The 20703-nt window shown below is 33.8% G+C and overlaps 7 protein-coding genes across 14 annotated transcripts in view; 1 reads left to right on the forward strand and 6 right to left on the reverse strand.

Moving 5' to 3' along the window:
• LOC135846650 (facilitated trehalose transporter Tret1-like) overlaps positions 1–17060 on the reverse strand; it is a 50197-nt gene extending 33137 nt beyond the window's left edge. The window contains exon 1 of one of the 2 annotated variants that reach the window (XM_065365872.1): positions 16801–16956. In XM_065365872.1, the coding sequence (XP_065221944.1) occupies positions 16801–16849 (49 nt within the window). In that variant the 5' untranslated portion in view covers positions 16850–16956. Of the gene's footprint in view, positions 1–16800 lie in introns of both variants that reach the window. The other variant, XM_065365875.1, reaches the window with a different exon arrangement.
• The window catches only part of LOC135846646 (liprin-alpha-1-like), a 132818-nt gene that overhangs the window by 100028 nt on the left and 12087 nt on the right, over positions 1–20703 (forward strand). For 5 of the 7 annotated variants that reach the window (XM_065365861.1, XM_065365858.1, XM_065365859.1 and 2 more), the window contains one exon: positions 17684–17758. The exons of the other annotated variants lie outside the window; for them this stretch is intronic. In XM_065365861.1, coding sequence (XP_065221933.1) covers positions 17684–17758 — 75 coding nt within the window. The remainder of the gene's footprint in view (positions 1–17683; positions 17759–20703) is intronic. 7 annotated transcript variants of the gene reach the window in all.
• Positions 362–2025, reverse strand: LOC135846657 (facilitated trehalose transporter Tret1-like). The gene is made up of 2 exons (XM_065365883.1): positions 1765–2025; positions 362–1678 (listed from the first exon to the last, which is right to left on the reverse strand). The coding sequence occupies exons 1-2, from the start codon at positions 1814–1816 to the stop codon at positions 363–365; spliced, it is 1368 nt and encodes a 455-aa protein (XP_065221955.1). The 5' UTR covers positions 1817–2025; the 3' UTR covers position 362.
• Positions 4117–6166, reverse strand: LOC135846660 (facilitated trehalose transporter Tret1-like). Its single transcript, XM_065365886.1, has 2 exons — positions 5691–6166; positions 4117–5617 (listed from the first exon to the last, which is right to left on the reverse strand). Exons 1-2 carry the CDS (start codon positions 5737–5739, stop codon positions 4302–4304), a joined length of 1365 nt encoding a protein of 454 aa, XP_065221958.1. The 5' UTR covers positions 5740–6166; the 3' UTR covers positions 4117–4301.
• On the reverse strand, positions 6200–8322 carry LOC135846667 (facilitated trehalose transporter Tret1-like). Its single transcript, XM_065365895.1, has 2 exons — positions 7578–8322; positions 6200–7500 (listed from the first exon to the last, which is right to left on the reverse strand). The coding sequence occupies exons 1-2, from the start codon at positions 7624–7626 to the stop codon at positions 6200–6202; spliced, it is 1350 nt and encodes a 449-aa protein (XP_065221967.1). The 5' UTR covers positions 7627–8322.
• LOC135846654 (facilitated trehalose transporter Tret1-like) lies at positions 8756–10900 on the reverse strand. Its single transcript, XM_065365879.1, has 2 exons — positions 10682–10900; positions 8756–10590 (listed from the first exon to the last, which is right to left on the reverse strand). The coding sequence occupies exons 1-2, from the start codon at positions 10728–10730 to the stop codon at positions 9245–9247; spliced, it is 1395 nt and encodes a 464-aa protein (XP_065221951.1). The 5' UTR covers positions 10731–10900; the 3' UTR covers positions 8756–9244.
• On the reverse strand, positions 13161–14695 carry LOC135846668 (facilitated trehalose transporter Tret1-like). Its single transcript, XM_065365896.1, has one exon. It carries the CDS (start codon positions 14678–14680, stop codon positions 13379–13381), a length of 1302 nt encoding a protein of 433 aa, XP_065221968.1. The 5' UTR covers positions 14681–14695; the 3' UTR covers positions 13161–13378.

A 20703-nucleotide genomic window follows, 5' to 3' on the forward strand; every position in this document is an offset into this window, starting at 1 on the left:
ACGAGTTTTTTGATAATTGGTTGAGTGGGCAAATTTTTCAATAATCCGCGAAAACGTCATTGGAAATTTTTTAGAGAGTGGTTCGATTAGGAATTTATTTTGTCAGTTACCCTACTTGAGAATTTTTTTTCTGGTCTTTATTTTTGGAGCGACCTCCTGGCTCAAAATCGTTTGAAAGGAAACTAATCGATCACCATTTGGAGATTTTTTTCCTTGAAGCAGAATCAATTTTCTCCTATTTAAAGGCATTTTTCATGCATTGAAGGGGCAAATCAGAATACATCAAATGTGCTAAAATTTTATTTGTGCAAGGAATTTATGAAAAATGATTTAATTAATAGAAGTACATAAAATTAACCTATTTACTTAGTTTTCTCGAGCATTTCTTGTATCTCAATCAAAGACTTATTTTTAGTCTCAGGTAAAAAGAAATACACAAATAATGTTGATATCAAAGTCATGAAACAAAACAGAAGAAAGTTAGCTTCGATACCCCAATGATAAGAAATATAAAGAAATACCTTTGTAGTGAAGAAGTTTGTCATATTATACGCAACAATAGAAAGACATCCTCCGGTGGCCTTGATGCTCAAAGGGAATAGTTCACCTCGTATAATGAAAATGGCCGGATACACAAAAGCATATACGCTGGCATAAAAAGTAATCGAAGTGAAAATAAGCCAAGGAAAATATGGAATGGCAACGAAATTAGAGTTTACGTAATAAAATGTGGCTGTCACAGAGTGGCTTAGAGCAATCAACGAAAGCGAGATCAAAATAATAGTTCGACGATTAAAACGACCGATGAATAAAGCACTGGGTACGATGGCCAAAGCCTGACCCAAACCGAACAGAATTGTGAATTCGTTCGAAGTCAAGATATCAGAAGACGAAAAGGCCATCGAAGCGTACGACATGACTGGGTAAAATCCAGTGAACCCTACCAGAGCATAAAGTGTAATCATGATGAACAGACTTTTGTAATTGGCTGGAGATGTGATGGTCTTCTTGAAGGATGATTTTTTTAGATTTTCTGCTAGTACGTTTTGTTTGATTCGTTCGAATTCCATTTGAATATTTTCGTTGTCTATGTTGCAGCCTCGTAACCAGGCGAAATTTTTCTCAGCCTGGGTATATTTTCCTTTCATTAGTAAAAATTGCACCGGTTCTTTGGTCCAGAGCACCGACGCGAGTGCAAAAAATGTCACCATCGTGTTTATGATTGTGGTGGATGTGTAGGAGCAATAGGTGGCTACGATGAATTCGAAGAATATTCCGATATAGTAACTAGTTACGCAGACTGCTCCGAATACACCTCGAATATAAGGTGAACTTATTTCAGCCAGGTATAGAGAGTTTGTCGCGTTATTGATACCCACACATATGCCAAATAATAGCTGCATCAGGCAAAGCACGAGGACTGATCGAGTGAATATTTTTACAGCCCACATTAGAAATAATATCAAAGAGATCGACGTGAGTAGAAATTTTCTACCGATGATGTCGAGTGCAAAAGCTGCCAAAACAGCTGCTGGTATTGTACCGAAATTTTCCAGAGATGCGATCCAAGAACTTTCTTCCATCGTGATCGGAAGTTCGCTGGATGGATTTTGCAGCATGTTCAACGTTGGGGCTATCCAGCCGTTTGTCATACCGAGTGATAGCTCGTTGAAAGCCACTAAAATTAGAGTAAATTGTACCGTTTTTGAGTGACCGTGGTGATTAGAATGGTCAAAATTATTAAATTATCGAAGAAAAATATACCTGTCATGAGGGATAGAAGTTGATTCAAATTTGCTGCAGATTTCGTCACCATTTTGATATTGTTATATCCACTGGGTTGTACTTCACTTACACAATGCGATACCGAAACTCGAAATGAATTGCTCTGATTGTTTATGTTCACAGTTATGGCTGTTATGGCACTTTTACTTGCTTATCTTGTATTCGTAGGTAGGACATAAGTCTTAGAGATTACTAAATTTGAGTAATCTGATGAGTTGATGAATGGTGGCTATTGTGCGTGTAAGAAGATTGATAATTTCGTGAGATTCTTTTAGAAACCCTTCTGTTCAAGTACTATACAGATAAACAAAATAAATCACCATTTTGTAAAATTGAAAGTTTTTATCAACTGATTATATGTAGAACAGCCAAAGTGAAAAAAAAACAAAGAGAAAATGGCTGTGAGGACACAGCAGTTGAAATCCATTGAAAATTCATGTCATACCCTATCATTTTCTGGATTTTCTACCCACAAATAAAAGATCAATAAAACTTGAGGGGTATAAGAAAATGTTTTCCAATAGGTACTTATTTTTTTGAAAATTTTCCAAAAAATCCCCTAAATTCATAAAATAGATGAAGGAAGAGGGTTAGTGGTATTTTGGGTGGTAGCGTTTAAGCTACATTATATTCAATGTCAGGGTGAAAGGAATCCCTTATTCGAAGAAGGAGCTTTGTAGACAAGAAAATTTTTCAAAAAATCTTTTAAAATGTTGGTCTTTTTTTTAAATATTTGATTAAAAAAAGTTCCTCTTGACCCCTTTGGTTACATTTTCAAAAATTCCATTTTTCCAAATCTTGGTCTTCTTGAAAAAAAAAATCCAATATTTTTTTCCAATTTGTTACACTTTGTTTTCAGTATTATGATTTCATAGCCTTACCTTTGGCTAAAACTGTCAACGTCTTGCTGTCTGCAAAAATTCTGCAAAAATTTCTAGAAATTGTCGCTTCCTTGCAAAATAATTTCAATTTTAAATGCCTTATTTTTTTTCAAAAATTGCCCAAAAGTGTTGCTTTGTTCCAAAAAGTTGCCAAAATGACTTGATTTTTTGACAAAATTGTCAACGCCTCGCTTTTTGTGAACATTTTCTACAAAAAAATACACTTTTTTGCCAAAAAGTTGCAATAAAAAGTCTCAACTTGAGACAAAAACTGTTTTAAAAAATGCCAAAAATTTCCAAAAAACTTCATTTTTTTGCTGTTTTTTTGCCAAAAAAATACAAAAAATTGTCGCACTTTTGCAAAAAAGAAAAATGTCAATTTTTTCAAAAATTGCTTATTAAATGTCTCTTTCGTCAAAAATTGTCGATAAAAAGCTCTGTTTTTTGCTAAAATTGTCAAATGATCTCACATTTATGTCAAAAATGGCTAAAAATCCTTGCTCTATTACCAACAAGTTGCCAAAAAATAAGTCTCACTTTTCTGAAATAAATTCGAAAACGTATCATTTTTTTTGCCAGCAATTTTCAAAAAGTCATTTTTTGACGAAATGTTTGCGATCATTTTCTACATTGAATGTTTTGCCACATCTTGTAACTTTTTTTAGTTACTTTTGGGTTACCAAAAGTTACTCACTTTTTGTTTGTAAAAAATTGATTTAGAAGCCCCACTATTTCTTTTGTTGGGGGAATTTTTCAAAATTCAAATTGGTGAATTTCAACTCAAAAAATGACGTATCTTTTCAAATTAGAGAAAATCGAAAATTTTCCAAATTAAGGGCGCCAAAATTTAGAAATTTTGAATCAAGTTTTCCCCTTCAATTTTGAAGCTAGGAAATTTGCCATGATAACTTTTTTTTGTTTACCACTCGAATACTGTGGGTTTAGGGGCAGTATTTGAATGATTCCTATATTTTCTTATTTGGATGAATTTTTCAAAATTTGTTCATTTTCAATTATTTGTTCGCCTGGTTGAAATTTCTTCATAGCTTCATTTAATACTCTGAATTATTAGTTTTTAAAAAGCTGTAAGTAAGTGGTTCGAGGACGCATAGAGGCAGTAAATAATTCAATTGGCAGATTTGAGTAGACGAATGAAAAAGTCATTACAGTTGTGAATGTACCTCCTAAGTTTAAAGAACAAATATAATTCAAGGATTCAATAATTTTTAAATTTGGTTTGCCTTTTACTTTCTGGATTAGTCTACACTGTGCGACAATTCCTGAAAACACATTTCAACTTTCAATTTTGAGATTTTGTAACCACTATCTAAATACCTTTAAAATTGCAATTGGAAAAGACAAAGGGTAGATATGAAATGTTTGAAATTAGCAAAAAAAAAAATCATCTCAATAATATCAATAATTAATTTATTCATATTATCTACCAAATTAAAATTTGAGTAATTTACCTATTTTAAAAATATCTTTCAACATATTTTCTTACATCTTATTCCAAAGATAATAAAACAACAATATTTCCTACTCAAAATTTCATCACAGGGATGCAAAAACTTGATGCACAATAAGCAAATAAATTGATCAACAGATGAGATTAAAAAACCATGGGTACCTATCTTACTTAGTTTTCTCAAGCATTTCTTGTATCTCAATCAACGATTTATTTTTAGTCTCTGGTAAAAAGAAATACACGAATAATACAGTCGCCAAAGTGAGCAAACAAAACATAAGGAAATTAGCTTCAATACCCCAGGTATAGGAAATATAAAGAAACGCCTTTGTGGTCAAAAAATTGGTAGCGTTGAAAGCAATAATCGAAAAACAACCTCCAGGAGCCTTCACACTCAAAGGGAAAAGTTCTCCTCGTATCACGAAAATGGCCGGATATACGAAAGCAAATACGCTGGCGTAGAATGTAATCGACATGAAGATGAGCCAGGGAAAATATGGAATCGTGACTATATGCGAATTGACGTAGTATAATCCAGTAGATACTGCATGGCTCAGTGAAATCAACGAAAATGAGATTAAAATAATAGATCGACGATTAAATCGTCCGATGAGTAAAGAACTAGGTACCACGACTAAAGCTTGACTGATACCGAACAATATTGTGAACTCGTTGGGTGTCAGGATTTCTGAAGATGCGAAGGCCATAGAAGCATACGACATCACTGGGAAAAATCCTGTAAGTCCGACTAAACCGTAAATTGTGATTACGATGAAAAGACTCTTATAATTGGCCGGATACGTGATCGCCTTCTTTAAAGACGATTTCTTCAAATTTTCTGATTGCACGTTTGATTTGATTCTTTCAAATTCTGATCTAATTCTTTCATCTTCTGCACTTCCTCCGTGCAACCAGGCGAAATTTCTTTCAGCTTGAGTATCTTTCCCTTTCATTAATAAGAATTGAACCGGTTCCTTAATCCATAACACTGATAAGAATGCCAAAAATGTTATGATGGTGTTTATAATCAAAGTAGTGGTGTACGAGAAGTATGTAGCGATGATGAATTCAGCCAACAATCCAGTATAGTAAAGAGTCACGCTGACTGCACCAAATACCCCTCGAATTTGAGGAGAACTATTTTCGGCCAAATAAGTAGCATTTGTTCCATCGTTGATGCCCACAAAGATACCAAATAGTAATCTCATCAGGCAAAGAACTGATACTGATTTTGTGAATACGGTAACTGCCCACATTAGGAAAAAAATGAACGCGGTAGACGTGAGTAGAATCTTCCTACCGACGATATCGAGTATGAATGCTGTCAGAAGAGCTCCTGGTATTGTACCCATATTTTCTAATGAAGCTATCCAAGAACTTTCTTCCATCGTGATGTAGAATTCGCCATTAGGGCTGCGTAGAGAATTCAGTGTAGGTGCCACCCAGCCATTTGCGATACCGATTGTTAACTCGTTGAAAGCCACTAAAATTCAAGCAGTGAGTTATTCGCGATTGATTCGAATCTGAGGAATGAAGAAAATAAAATGAAAGTCTACCTGTCATGAGTGATAACACTTGGTTGAGATTTTCCGCCGATTTTCTCATTTTTGGATTGGAATTGGCTTAGGTACTGAACGTTATAATGTGTACACGACATTGAAGTGTGAATAAATAAACAGAAGTACTTTTTATCTTGTTGGAAATGTTACACTTTTAGCACTTTATTGCTTATCTTGTAGTACATGAGTATTAGAGAGATTACTGTCATGGCATGTAGATAATTAATTTGGTAGACGGATTGTTTCGATGTTATTTTTTTCAAATTGAAGGCGTTTACTAATTTTCTCAAGTTTAAATGAAGCAGATTTATGATTGTCTGGTAAATATACCTAATATCTACTTGGTTTTGTTTTGAAAGGGGATGAATCATGAATAATTTGGGTTGAAAAAATACTATGCAAATTCTTCTGATTTTATGTGAGTTCGTTTGCCCATCATCGAACGACAGGGGCACAACTAAGAAAAAATATTGCATGGAACATCGAAATCGAACCAATGTGGAAGATCATTTAGATCTTTCCAGCATTTCTTGAATTTCAATCAAAGTTTTGTTTTTTGTCTCTGGTAAGAAAAAGTAAGTAAAAATGATGGTAATCAACGAAAACACGAAAAATATCAAGAAATTAACTTCGATTCCATACGACTGTGAAATATTCAAAAACACTTTGACACCTAGAAAACTAGTCGCAGAATACGCGATGACTGAAAAACACCCTCCAGTAGCCTTTATACTCAATGGGAACATTTCACCTCGAATCAGAAAAATGGCCGGATACACAAAAGCGTACAAACTGGCGAAAAATGTAATCGATGTGAAAATCAACCAAGGGAAATATGGAATCTGTACCATGTAAGAATTCACATAATATAATCCGCTTGTTACTACGTGGCTGAAAGCGATCAACGAGAATGAAATTAAAATCAACGATCGACGATTAAAATGACCGATAAATAAAGATGTAGACGCTACAACTAGAGTTTGAATAACGCCAAATAATACAGTTAATTGGTTAGATGTGAACATATCTGTAGCTGAGAAAGCTATCGAGGCGTAGCACATGATTGGATAGTATCCTACGCATCCAACTAAACCATTAATGGTTACTATGATTGATAGACTTTTATAATTGGCTGGAGATGTGATGGTTTTCTTGAACGATAATTTCTTCAGGTTTTCTGACTGCACGTTTTGCTTGATTCGTTCAAATTCGCTGTCTGTATTATTTCCATGCAACCAGTTGAAATTTTTCTCCGCTTTGGTTATCTTTCCTTTCATGAGCAGAAATTGTACCGGTTCTTTTATCCATAAGACTGAAATTAATGCTGATAACGTGATGGCAGCATTTATTACCGATGTCGTCGTGTATGAGAAATAGGTAGCTGTTGCAGATCCAACGAGTACCCCGATGTAATAAAAAGTTATGCATAATGCACCAAATGGTCCTCGAATTGCCGGAGAGCTGTTTTCGGCCAAATACGTGGAATTTGTTCCATCATTGATACCGAAAAAGAATCCGATCAATAAACGCATAGAGCAAATTACAGGAACAGATCTCGTGAAAATTATAACTACCCAAATTACGAAGAATACCAACGAACAAGACGTCAGCAATATTTTTCTACCGACTATATCGAGTACAACTGCGGCAAAAACTGCTCCTGGGATTTTACCAAGATCGTCCAACGATGCTAACCACGAGCTTTCTTCTATGGTAACGTTAAATTCGCCTCGAGGACTTTGCAAAGAATTTAAAGTTGGCGCTATCCAACCATGCGCGATACCGATTGTTAGTTCGTTCAAAGCCACTGAAATTTAATTTCCATGGTCAAGATTTTCAGTCTAATGAAATTTAGGCTTCGGGGGTAAGAAAATAAATAGGTACCTGTCATAATTGAAAGAATTTGATTCATTGTTCCCGGTGATTTTGCCATTTTGGCGAAACGCGCAGAAAACTATCACGAAATGAACACTTCCTTTAACATCAAGTTAAGGTAACACAGTCAAAAACGCGTACTGATGGTTTGTCTGACTCTGATATCTCGTATAGTCGAAAGTAATTAAATAAATAGGCGGATTAATCGTTGAACAAGGATTGAGATGTTGATACGTATTAATTTGGGACGGTTTGAGTGAAACAAAATTAGAATTAATGAGTCATAGTCATTGAATGTGTGAAATCAATTTTTTATTCGTGCGTGTGAACGATAACTGACCAATACCTACTCTAAAATCGCGAAAAGTATCCAAAAAATGATCTTTGAACTTTCTACGTTTTTTTTATTGTTATCGTAACTCAAGTTCAGCTGATGGGGAACATTTTGCAAGTTTTAAAATTTTCAGATGATGAAAAAAATTATTTTGGTCGAAAATCGTTTGAAAAAAATGAGTAGCATCTTTCAAAAAGGAAGGAATAAAATTTTAAGAAATGAATACTTTTTCATGATACTCCTTTCCCGTCCCTTCTTCTCGTTCTTTTTCTCTGCGAAATTGTGTGAAAGGAATATCAGTTTTTGGAGTATGATAAATTTTTTTTCAAGCTCTCAAAAATGGATTTAAAAATCCAGTTTTTTTGCCAAAACTGCAAAAAATTCCATTTTATTTTAAAACTGTAGAAAACCTCATTTTTGGTCAACATTGATTTTAAAAAAATCGGTGTTTTAAAAACAAATTGCCAAAAAGTTTTGCTTTTTTGTCCAAAAAATCTGGTTTTTGTCAAAATTGCAAAAAAAAACAATTTTTTTCAAAATCACAAAATATGCTATTTTATCCTTTTTTTCACAAAAAAACCTAACTTTTTTGTGAAAAGTGAAAAAAAGGATAATTTTTTGTCCAAATTGTCAAAAAAAGTCTCGTTTGCCAAAATTGATGGAAAAAAAGTTGATGAAAATTTTCTCAAAATCTTCGTTTTTTTTATCAGACTTATCAAAAAATTTATTTTTTTTGCTAAAACTGTAAAAAATCGAATTTTTTCTAATAAAAACTGTAAAAAAATCCCATTTTTGGTCAAAATTGGCCTAAAAAAATCGAGATTTTTTAAACAAAGCGTCAAGAAGTCTCGTTTTTTTCAAAATTCAAAAAATCCTAATGTTTTGTAAAAACTGAGAAAAGGACCCATTTTTTGTCAAAATTTCCAGAAAGCTTAGTTTTTGTGTGAAAATCCCAAGAAGAGCCTTGTTTTTTTTTGTGATGATTAAAATTGCAAAAAAATCCTATTTCTTTATCAAAATTGCTGGGAAGACTCGTTTTTGGTCAAAATTGCCCAAGACTTTTGTTTTGTTACTAAAATTGGAAGAAATTGTTACTTTTGGAAAGCAAGTTTAAGAAAAAATGGCAATGAACTTGATTATTTCAATTGGGGGAGGGGGGAGTATTTTCCTAGTCTCTTCACAAAATATAAAAAATGATAAATACCTATGAATTGAACAGAAAATTTTTAGAAAGTAATTTATTTTCCAAGTTTTTTTTGTACAAACAGTAATTAAGTTTTTGCTTTTCATTTTGAAGTAAAAAAAAATGAGGTATGTTGCTATAGCTTATGTGTCTATTTGATCAAACGAATAATTTAGATTTTTCCAATACTTCTTGTATTTCGATCAGAGATTTATTTCTAGTCTCGGGTAAAAACAAATGAACGAATACGACTAGAGTCAAACTTAGAACAGCATAGAGTATAAAATTTACTTCAATTCCATAATTAAATGTCAATAAAAAGAATATTTTGGTAAATAAGAAACTCGTCGCTGAGTATCCGATAATAGAGAGACAAGTACCAATTGCCTTGACACTGAGTGGAAATAATTCTCCTCGTATAAGAAAAATGGCCGGATATGCAGCTGCATTGACAGTGATAAAAAGTGTTACCAATATGAAAACCAACCATGCAAAATATGGAATTTGAATAATATTCGAATTGATATAATATAAAGAAGAAATAATTATATGGCTGAAGGCAATTATAAAGAAGGATATCATAATGACAGTTCGTCGATTGAAACGACCTACGAAGAGAGATGCTGGAACTGCCACCAATGTCTGGATGATTCCCAGCAATACGGTGAAGTGGCCAGATTTCAGAGTATCCGTATCCGGGAATATTGTCGAAGCGTACACCATGGTTGGAATATAACCGGAGCATCCGGCTAGGCAATATATGGATATCATTACGAAAAGACTTTTGTAATTGGCTGCGGATGAGATGGTTTTCTTGAGAGATGATTTTTTGGCTTTTTCTCGAAGCACGTTGAGTTTAATTTTTTCGAACTCTGTTTTCCACGGAGCATCGTCGTCATCGTCGATATTGTCGAGCACGTCTTCGCCGTGTAACCAGGCGAAATTCCTCTTGGCTTGGATTTGCTTACCCTTCATGAGTAAATACTGTACTGGCTCTTTAATCCATATAACTGACGTGAATGCTAAAAAGGTTACGAACGCGTTTACGACCGATGCTTGGGTAAACGTAAGGTAAGTGGCGATTACTAATTCGAAGAGCATGCCTACGTAGTATAAGGCAATGCATATACACCCGAATACGTTTCGGATTATCGGAGAGCCGTTTTCTGCCAAGTATGTGGAATTCGTGCCGTCGTTGATGCCGACAAATACGCCGAAAAGGAAACGAACCAGGCTGAGAATCGAAGCCGAACGAGCTGCACAAGTTATCAACCATATGGCAAAGAATACAAACGCGCTGCATGTCAAAAGTACTTTTCTTCCTACGATATCGAGCGCAATGGCGGCGAAAATGGCGCCTAGGATTTTTCCCACGTGGTCTAAAGAAGCTATCCAGGAGCCTTCGTCTGGAGTAATGGTGAATTCTCCTTCGCCATTGATCAAGGAATACAGCGTCGGAGCGGTCCAGCCGTTCGCCATGCCTATTGAAAACTCGTCAAAAGCCACTGAAAATCGAATATTTATCTCGATCAAGATTTTTTTCGAAAAGGGTCTCTCAAGGTATAAAGTAATCGAATAATATATTGATAATCATACCAATTAGAAGGGTCAAGTACTGATGCCATGTTTCCGTAGATTTTGTCATGTTTTTGTATGATTAACATTCGATGAACTAGGTTGGTAGATAGATAGGTTATGGTATACACGATGAGACTCGATAGAGAAACACTTTACTACTGAGATGAGACTGATGCGAATTTATGTTTTTACCGAAGTTGTGCATATTGATATCGTTCAAGCCTTATCTGTCAATATGTACTCGTATGTTAAGAAAATTACTTTGGAAAGGTTGAACCAGTAAGAATGGATGTGAAATATTAGTTTAATGTACTCAAACTCGTGTATTCGCTGTTAATTGTGATTAGATATTAAAAGATTCTTGTTTGTGTGAAATCACGTTTCTAACTTAATCGATTACTTAACGACTCGAATAATATTAGTATGATTCTGGGTACATTAACTTGAATCATATACCTGGGTACATCTCAAAGTATTACGTGATTTCGAACCAATAGTGGTCTGAGATCAAAGCTGAGACTAGAGCAGTCCCAAAACACCTGCTCCATCCTAGGGGCAAATCATTAGATCTAATCAGATGCAAAACTCTGGTTCGATTATAAATCTGCAGGGTGTTGTTTGCCAAAAATATCATAAAATCCGCATTTTTGTCAAAATGTCCTATTTTTTCCAAGTTTCAGTTCTCTGCTAAGAGTGCCCTAAAAAAAGGAATTTTTTTCGAAAAGTTACGTTTTGTGCAAAAATTGCCGAAAAGTGTTGTGTCCTGAAAAAAATGCCTTGAAAAATTCAGTTTCTGTCTAGACTGCCATGAGAATGCCCTTTTTTTTTTAGCAAAATTGCCAAAAAAAAGGCTTAATTTTTTGTAAAAATTACCAATTGCCCAATTTTTGCAAAAATTGCCTTGAAGTCTTACTTTTGTCAAAATACTTAGAAAAGCCCTGATTTTTGTCAAAATTGTCAAAAAGTCGTGTTTTTCCTTAAATTTGTCAAATACGAGAAGTTCGCAATGTTTTCTAGCGAAATTGCCAAAAAGGTCCAATTTGTATTAACTTTGGCAAAAAGTTTCGTTTTTTATCAAAATTACCAAAACTTCTTTTTTTCTGCCCGGGCTGCCATAAAAAGTCCTGTTTTTGGTTTTTGTGTTGATTGTCATAAGAAGTCTTGTTATTTTTATTTATTTATTTTTTTCATTTTTCTACTGAGTTGTTTTTGAAAATGAAAACTCACCGATCCAGATAAACTCTGGCTTGAACAAATTGTAAAGTCTTCTCTCGACTAAACCCTCCTCAGTCCTCCCCCCACCACCATTTGAATGTTGCCATTTTTTCTACCTACAAACTTTTTTTTTCAATACTCGTGGCCCCTTCAAGTTTTATATTAAGTAAATTCGATGTACTAATCACTCTCTTAATCAAAAAATTAATTAAACTTTTTTCTTCAAATGGCGGGTTTTTCAATTTTCTGAAAAAGGCTACCTGTTCGTTTGAAGACTTTTCTATAAACTAATGGAATGGAACCTCAGATGTATACAAATTTTCATTTTGGTCATTCATTTCCCGGACACCCTGTACATTCTAGCTCTGTTTCATTTTATATTAGGTAACTATTTAGTTGCATATAATGTAGTTGCTTTTTGGAAAATGTGAGTATGAAAATTCTGATCTGGATCTGGAGTTTTTTTTGAAAATTATTACGATTCTCGAACAATCAACTGATTTGAGTCAAATCGTTTAGTAATTTCCCTACTCGATAAAAAAAAAAAAAAACATGAAATACTAATGAAACAATTTTTATTGGTACTACCTAAATAATTTTTGCCACGTGTTTGAGTTTATCCTAAAACGATTTTAATAAATCAGTTTCTCTTTTTCTCGTAAAAAAAAAAAATACAACGCCACCGAACTTGTTCAAACTTCGAATGCGATTATCTTTACTCTTTTTTTTTTGCGAAAGTGAGAGAATGTTTTGAAAAACATTATTAAACTAGCCCATTTATCTTCATGAAACCTAATAAGTTTTTTTCTTTCTTTTTTCATTTAAATGAGAAAAAAGTTATACATTTTTGATAAAAATTTTCTTCTAGCTGAACATGATCAATGGCACGGTAAATTTATTTTACATATAAAGATAAGAGGAGTAAGAATATTTCCCTAGCGAAAGAAACATGGAAGGAAAACTTTTGCTCTTTTTTTTTTCGTTGTCAATTTATACTAAGAGAACTAAATGCTGGAAATTGCACACGAAATTAGAAAAATATCAGATCTTTGAATTTTTCTTCAATGTGGATTTGATAAATATAAAGAAAGGGGTGCTTTTCCAGAAATTTTTTCTTGTTTTTGAGTGAGCAATTTATTATTCCTTTCAATTATTTTTAGCCTTCTACTCATATCTCTGCCTTTTCTTTTGATAAATAATACGTCGAAAGGTGGTACCTATTACTCATTGGTAAATATACGGGGGTGTCTGTCTGATTATTCAATAAGTGATTTGAAAAAGGTATAGAGATAACATTTATTCAATAATCTGGTTAATTGCTCTCGATAATAAATTTTCTATTTTATTATTTACATATCGATGACACGCTAAATTAACTCTTAAACGATTACATTCGTCTTGGTAATTGCTGAAAAAACTTGAGAGGGGTGAATTGAAAGCAATAATAATTCAAAGAAGCTGAACTTTATACCTACTCGTTATTCATTCATAAGTCACAAGCTATCTTACCTTTGTCAAACTTTCTTGTATTTGAATCAGTGATTTATTTTTAGTCTCCGGTAAAAAGAAGTAAACAAACACGATGGTAATCGAAGAAAGTAACGCGAATATCACAAAATTCACTTCGACTCCGAATTTATCGCTCATAAATAAGAATATTTTCGTCGTGAAGAAACTGGTCGCCGAATAACTCATTATCGATAGACATCCTCCTAGGGCTTTCACACTCAAAGGGAACAGTTCCCCTCGTATTAGAAAAATACCCGGGTACATGAAGGCGTACACGCTGGCAAAAAATGTAATGGTCGAGAAAGTGAGCCAGGGGAAATGAGGAATATTGGTGATATGTTGATTGGCGTAATATAAACTCGCGGTAGCCAGGTGACTGAGGGTTATTAGTGAAAAACACGTCAATATCAAACTACGTCGATTTATTCGGCCAATTACGAAAGATGTAGGAATCACGACGATGGTTTGCACGATACCGAATAAGATGGTGAATTCGTTCGAAGTCAGCATATTTGTGCTGGTAAAAGTCATCGAGGCGTACCACATCATGGGGAAATAGCCCACCGACCCGGCCAAAGAGTACAGAATCACTACGATAGCCAGACTTCGGTAATTGACCGGAGTGGAGATGGTTTTCATCAAGGAACTTTTAAGCGAATTCTCACTCGAGACGTTTTGTTTGATTTTCTCGAATTCTAACTCTATCTCTGGATTGCTTGCGCTGATACCACGTAACCAAGCGAAGTCTTTGGCTGCTTTGGATTCTCTACCTTTCATCAGCGTATATTGTACCGATTCTTTCATACAAAACACCGATAAAAATGCCAAAAAAGATACCACCGCGTTAATGATCAAGGTAGTCTTATAAGGAAGATACGTTGCTACGAAAAACTCTCCGATCAAACCGAAGAAGTAAACGGTTATTATGAACGAACCGCAAACCGGACGGATTCTAGGAGAGCTATTTTCGGCTAGGTAGATCGAATTAGAACCTTCGTTAATTCCGGCGAATACTCCTGCGATAAATCGTATCATGCAAAGAACCTGGATAGAATTTGTGAATGCCGTTGCTAGCCAGATTAGAAAAAAAATCAAAGCTACAGATGCGAGTAGAGGTCTACGACCTAAGATATCTAACACCAAAGCTGCGAATACGGCGCCGAATATTTTTCCAAAATCTTCCAGCGATGCGATCCAGGATATTTGAGATTTGGTCACGACACCGAAGTCGCCTCCTTTTTCGAAATGCTTTAATGTTGGCGCTACCCAACCGTTGGCGATGCCATTTGTCATTTGGTTGAAAGCGGCTGTAATGAGATGAAATTATGAATGTTAATGATGAGTGATGAGGAATGGAGAATGAGGTTTTTGAAGGGGTTTTGGGTGCACGATCAGCGATTGGTGACGTTTTTAGTGATAGGTGCTGGTTTACTCTATGTGGAGTCGTGGTCAGTAATATTGCTGTCAATTAATTTATTGTCAATCACCCCCTCCCCTCCTCTCTCATTCATAGCTCCATCAGAGATGATTGATTCACAAAAATCAAAAATGGCTTTCATTTCTTTCAAATACTGATGGGAATCACTTGTTACTGCCTTCTTTGTTCTTGAAAGATTCGATTAAAAACACTGGAAAGTGAAAATCTTTGTCAATGATTTGATTTGATCAGAATTGTCAAATCGTTCGCGAACGACTTGATCAAAATCAAAACCGCAGAACGATTTGATGGTAAATTTGTTGTTTAGACCTTTTTTGAATGATTGGATATTGATTATGGAGTCGTTCATGAACGATTTGATCAGATTTGTTGAATCATTCGCGAACGACTCAATCAGAATCATTGAATCATTGGCGAACGACTCGATGGAAAATTTATTTCTATCATTTTTTATTTCCAATAGTTTGATATGAATCATGGAATCGTTCATGACCGATTTGATCAGATTTGTTGAATCATTCGCGAACGACTTGATCAAAATAATTGAATTATTTGCGAACATAATGGATTCGTTCATGAACAATTTGCTGAGAATTGTCAAATCTTTCGCGAATGACTTGAACAAAATCATTGAATCATTTTGAAACCACTTAATCAATATCAAAACTTGTTCGTGAATTGTGTTATTAGAATCATCAAATCGTTTTTGGACAGTTTCATCGAAATCACCGAATCATTCGCGACCGACTTGAACGAAATTACTGAATCATTTGCTAACGATATAATTGAAATAATTCAATGATCATTCTGAAACAAATCGATTTGAATCATGGAGTTATAGTTATTCCGTGTTCGTGAACGATTTGATTGAACTCGTCGAATCATTCGCGAACGACTTGATCAAAATATGAAGTACCTACTTGTTGTAAAATTTGTTTTGATCATTTTTGAATAATTTGATAGAAATAATGGAGTCGTTCATGAACGATTTGATCAGAATTGTCGAATCATTCGCGAACGAGTTCATCAAAATCACTGAATCTTTCGCGAACGATTTAATTAAAATAATTCAATCTCATTCTGAAACAAATAGATTTGAATGATGTAGTTTTTCCGTGTTCACAGTTCGTGAATGATTTGATTGAAATCGTCGAATCATTCGCGAACGACTTGATCAAAATAAGAAATGCTTGATGTAAAATTTATTTTGGTCATTTGTAAATAATTTGATAGAAATAATGGAGTTGTTCATGAGTGGTTTGATCAGAATTGTCGAATCATTCGCGAACGAATTGATCAAACTCATTGATTCCATTGCAAACGACTCGATGAAATATTAATTTTGATCATTTTTTATTTCGAATGATTTGATAGGAATCATGAAGTCGTTCATGAACGATTTGCTTAGAATTGTCAAATCATTCGCGAACGACTTGATAGAAATCACTGAATCATTCGCGAACGATTTGATTTTAATTAGGTATAATGATGATCATTCTGAAACAAATCAATTATGAACGAATTAATCAAAATCATCGAATCTTTCGCAAAACACTTGATTTTTTATCAGAATAACTCCTGATTTTTTGAAGGGAAATACGTCTTGATGCCCCAACGATCGATGTGTGTAATTTTAAAGCTTATTCTTGTGGGCATTTAAATTCAGTCTCACCTTTGATTGAAACCAAGACATTCCGTTCACTTTTCTATCAAATGTACTGATCTGGGATGAGGAAGCCTAAATTACTGCTGTTAATTTTAGTTTACTCAAAATAATATTTCTAAGAGAAGGAAAGTAGTGAGGAGTCAAATTATACATACAAATTTACTAAATTTTGTTCAGTTGGCTTTTGTGTCTCTATTTTCAACACCCAAGGTTATGACAGAGACCTCGACTCTGACGTGAGTTGAAACCCAACCCCATGCAATGACTTTTTAGCAATTTTAGTAAGAAATAATATAATTCGCATTTTACCTGTCATCAACGATAAAGTCTGGTGCAGGGTTTCGGTTGATTTTGTCATTTTTCCAGCAATTGATGGTCCAAGTTCACAATGACCGTACACACACGCGCGTCACCTTAGCACTGAAATTGGCGATATACTAATTAATCAATTTTCTCGCCCCCTATATTATCAGTATGCGTTAATTGATTTAAAATAAATTACCCACACGTAACTAGGTAAAGAAATTATAGGTATCTAACTACATGTATCGTATTCGCTGATAAAGTATGTGAATCTTCAAGAGCTTTAAGGCTGTGCAATCTACTACTTAATGAGCCATATCATCGTGTAATTCGAATAGCTTAAGTTAATATCACTGTTTTACGTACGTTTTTTTTTATCTGTGTGGTGAAAAAAACGACGTTTAAAATAATATACTTCGAAATTTAAAAAAAATCGCGTGCTTGAAGAATGTAAGACAGACTTGAGAATCGAGGAATACACAAGTAGGTTTGGTACCTACTTTTTCATATTACAACTGCGTATAAAATGATGAATTGAGTTTAGTTGAGTTGGGTGTAGGTATATTTCAAGAAATATTCACACAAATATGTAGATTTAGAATTTGAGCCCAATTCGATCATCTTAAGATTTGATCGACTGATTCGTTTTAAAATATTTTACGAGACTTGATTTTTATTTTTTTGAAAAAAATTGTTGTGATTAAATAATCTACTCGAACCTATTCATAAACTTACGTACCTATTTTACCTCTGTACCGAAGCTTTCCAGGTATGGTTGCTTTTCTGGAATCATGGGATTTGTTATTCGCTTTCGCTTATGTCTGGCTATATTTTTGTTTTGTTTTTTGTTTCGTTGTTTTTTATGTATGGTATTTATATTGTGGTGTAGTTGAGAAATGGAGACATTCAAAATGACGTCACGATTTCCGAAACGGACTCCCAATGCGATGGTGACGATAATCAGGTTGGTAGCTTTTTCATGGTTTTTCTCATTTTTTTTTAGATTTATTTTATGTAGATAAATTATTCGAGGAAAAAGCGATTCCTCGGAATTTTCAAACAGACTGTGTGAAAAATATTTGAAGTTTTGCCTTAGCTTTTTTTTTTTCTTTATATAGTAGACTATACGTTTTGCGAAGCTTTGTGAGATTTCGCTGAGCATGAATTTTGATTGTATGAGTACCTACTCTTTATTATATATTTTTTTCAATAGTTCATTGACGTATTGCACAGGTTTCTACAATATAAGGTGTATATTAGCCTGTAAGTCTGCGTGTCGTGCGATGATCAATCATCAGATGGGCTATTTATGATAAATAAAAATGTTAAAAATGTTAATACCTACTTTGATTAAGTAGAGGATGTACTAATGATACCTCTGTGATCGTTATCGAGTGTAATTATTTGTCTAATAAATTAAACGAGGTATGAAATTCGATAATAAGGTTAAGAAGAAAAACATGCTGATTGGATGATGTACCTAAGATGATGCTGGGTGATCAACCATAAAACGATATTCGAGTATCAGTTTACTCGATTGATTAGATATCTACTTAATTTAGAAATGATTCTAAAACGTTATGCCGTTATGAGGATTGAATTAGAGTTCATTGGGGGTATTTTCGAGAAGAAATGCTGTGGAAATTATTTGAAACTTGCTGGTGTTTTCTTCTTTGAAAGAGGTGGATTTGAAAGTATTGAGATTTTTGTAGGTACGAAAAAATCAAATTCTTTAACGAAGTGAGGTTATTTCTGTTGAAAAAATTGGGCAATTTTTGATGGAGAGGGAAGGGGTGGGACGAAAATTGTGACAGAAATTAAAGCTTTGATATTCTTGATGTTGAAGTCAGATGATGTTGAATCAATTTTACTTCAAGAATTCAAAAATCAATTTTTTTTCTTTGAAATTTTTGAATGCTTACTTTTTTACGTACCTAAATTAGGCTCTGAAGATTTTAGTTTTTTGAAAACTTTAATCGCGGTGAAAAAAGTCATTAGGTAAATGGTTATGCAATTTTGCTTTTGAAAACGAGCAGGAGAGACATTTATAAATTTTAAAAAGTTATTAAATCATCTTTTTTTATGTCCTATCCGCTATTTCTCAAGTCCCTCATTTTGAAAAATTCATCAGTCAATTTAAATTTATCAGTGGCTAATTTCTGTTGTTTAAATTTAATTATTTTTAATTGCTCTTGGAAAAATTGTTCAAACTGACCGATGTTGGGTGTAAACAGAAAATGACGAATAAAATATTTCAATTGGAATTTTAAATTTTAGTAGACAAACGTGTGTTCATCTACACATCTTTTGTGTGATAAAATAATTAATTGATTGAGAATTGAGTGAATTGAATAATTTGTTCATTGTCTGAGAATAAAATCGAAAAAATCTCATTTAAAAACTTACAAATATGAGGAGAGAATAAAAGGAGTTCGAATCATGTTTTAAATTATTTTTTGAAAGTGTTTTTTGTGGGGGGGGGGAGGTTGAATTGCACTAAAATTTTATTTCGTGTTTTTAAATTGAGAGATATTTAATACCTACCTACTCGTATATTTTTTAAATACTCGAAGGAAAAAATGAATAAACATAACTCGAATTGTCGAAATCTTTATTTGATCTGCTTATTGATCTCTTGTTCGTTTTTTATTTTCGCTATGAATGCATTTTTTTTAATTTCATCAGGTTTGTAAAATAATTAAATTTAAAGGTGAATTTTCTATTCTTTTTTTTTCCTTTCAGAAAATCGAGGAGGGATTAGAGAAAACGTTGAGGGATGTCAAAACGTCACAAATTTTTTTTGGGGTATCTACTTGATCAAAACACTTACATTTTTTCTATCTAGATTTCCAAAATTTTCCAACCTTCGAAAGAAATACAAAAAAATTGTTTGAAAAAGTAAATAAATCATTTGTTAATTTTTCCAAAGTCATCTGAAACATTTTTTTCGATTTTTTTGAATTTTGAACATATTTAATCCGAGTGGAAAAATTGAAGAGGGGAGAGGGGCTTTTTAGAGACCCAAAATTTTTCACATTTTTTTAACGTCACCTCGCAACTTTTTTTTGTCTTCCCTTCAGCTTTTCACTGCCCAAAAAAGTGGAAGACACGGCTGGGAAGGCAAGAGGGGTTGTATGAAATTGTGAAGAAAAAATATAAACATGTAGGTTAAAGTGGATTAGGTACTTAAAAAAATATATATCAGTGGATTTTGACCAAATTGAGTGAAGATCTTCGTTTTGAGCTGTGAGCCACCTAGAAAAATTGTTTGGTCTAGAGGTGTTCCTGGAGGAAAGATATGGGTCCTCAATGAGGTGGCATTATCGAAAAAATCACGGTTTTTTGTTCTAGCCCCATCCAACCTGTTCGAGGAAAAATGATCCAGTTCCAAAATATGGTATTTTGGAATTCTGCGTCAAATTAGGCTATTGCCATCAAAATCGAACGTCTAAGACTGCTTGTAAATTTTTTGTTCTTTTCACTGTCAATTTCAAAAAATTGGGAAAAATGGTCAAAAACTTACGAAATTTTTTCGAGTTAAATTTCTATGGTGTTTAGAGCATTGGTAGGGGTTGGGGAAGGGCTTGAGGGGTTGCTTCTGTGGAAAAAAGGCGAATATCCGAATTAAACTCCTTCAAATTACACATAGTACCAATCACTTGTAAATTTTCGTTTGAAGTTTTCATCCAAATTGGGATTCCTTGTGCCCTTTAGGGATGCTAAGATCCCATTTTGATTGAGAAAATTCAACTTAAAACTGTTCAAATTTCAAGTATCAATTTTAAGTCTTTTTCATTCTTTTTAGAACATTTGAAACAGATTTTCTCAAAGCTCAGCCAATCTAATGAAACTAACGAGAGCTCCATCTTCGCCTCTCCCTCCCTGATAAATTGAGATAAAACTGATGAT

The sequence above is a fragment of the Planococcus citri genome, chromosome 5, assembly GCF_950023065.1.
Source record: "Planococcus citri chromosome 5, ihPlaCitr1.1, whole genome shotgun sequence".
NCBI lineage: Eukaryota > Metazoa > Arthropoda > Insecta > Hemiptera > Pseudococcidae > Planococcus > Planococcus citri.

Excerpts from the sequence above, each read along its gene's own strand:
- LOC135846657 (XM_065365883.1), bottom strand. The coding sequence starts at position 1,816 with ATGGTGACGAAATCTGCAGCAAATTTGAATCAACTTCTATCCCTCATG. Across the intron at positions 1,679-1,764 it reads ACTTCTATCCCTCATGACAG|TGGCTTTCAACGAGCTATCA; the intron begins GTATATTTTTCT and ends CTCTAATTTTAG.
- LOC135846660 (XM_065365886.1), bottom strand. The coding sequence starts at position 5,739 with ATGAGAAAATCGGCGGAAAATCTCAACCAAGTGTTATCACTCATGACA. Across the intron at positions 5,618-5,690 it reads AGTGTTATCACTCATGACAG|TGGCTTTCAACGAGTTAACA; the intron begins GTAGACTTTCAT and ends CTTGAATTTTAG.
- LOC135846667 (XM_065365895.1), bottom strand. The coding sequence starts at position 7,626 with ATGGCAAAATCACCGGGAACAATGAATCAAATTCTTTCAATTATGACA. Across the intron at positions 7,501-7,577 it reads AATTCTTTCAATTATGACAG|TGGCTTTGAACGAACTAACA; the intron begins GTACCTATTTAT and ends ATTAAATTTCAG.
- LOC135846654 (XM_065365879.1), bottom strand. The coding sequence starts at position 10,730 with ATGACAAAATCTACGGAAACATGGCATCAGTACTTGACCCTTCTAATT. Across the intron at positions 10,591-10,681 it reads GTACTTGACCCTTCTAATTG|TGGCTTTTGACGAGTTTTCA; the intron begins GTATGATTATCA and ends TTCGATTTTCAG.
- LOC135846668 (XM_065365896.1), bottom strand. The coding sequence starts at position 14,680 with ATGACAAATGGCATCGCCAACGGTTGGGTAGCGCCAACATTAAAGCAT.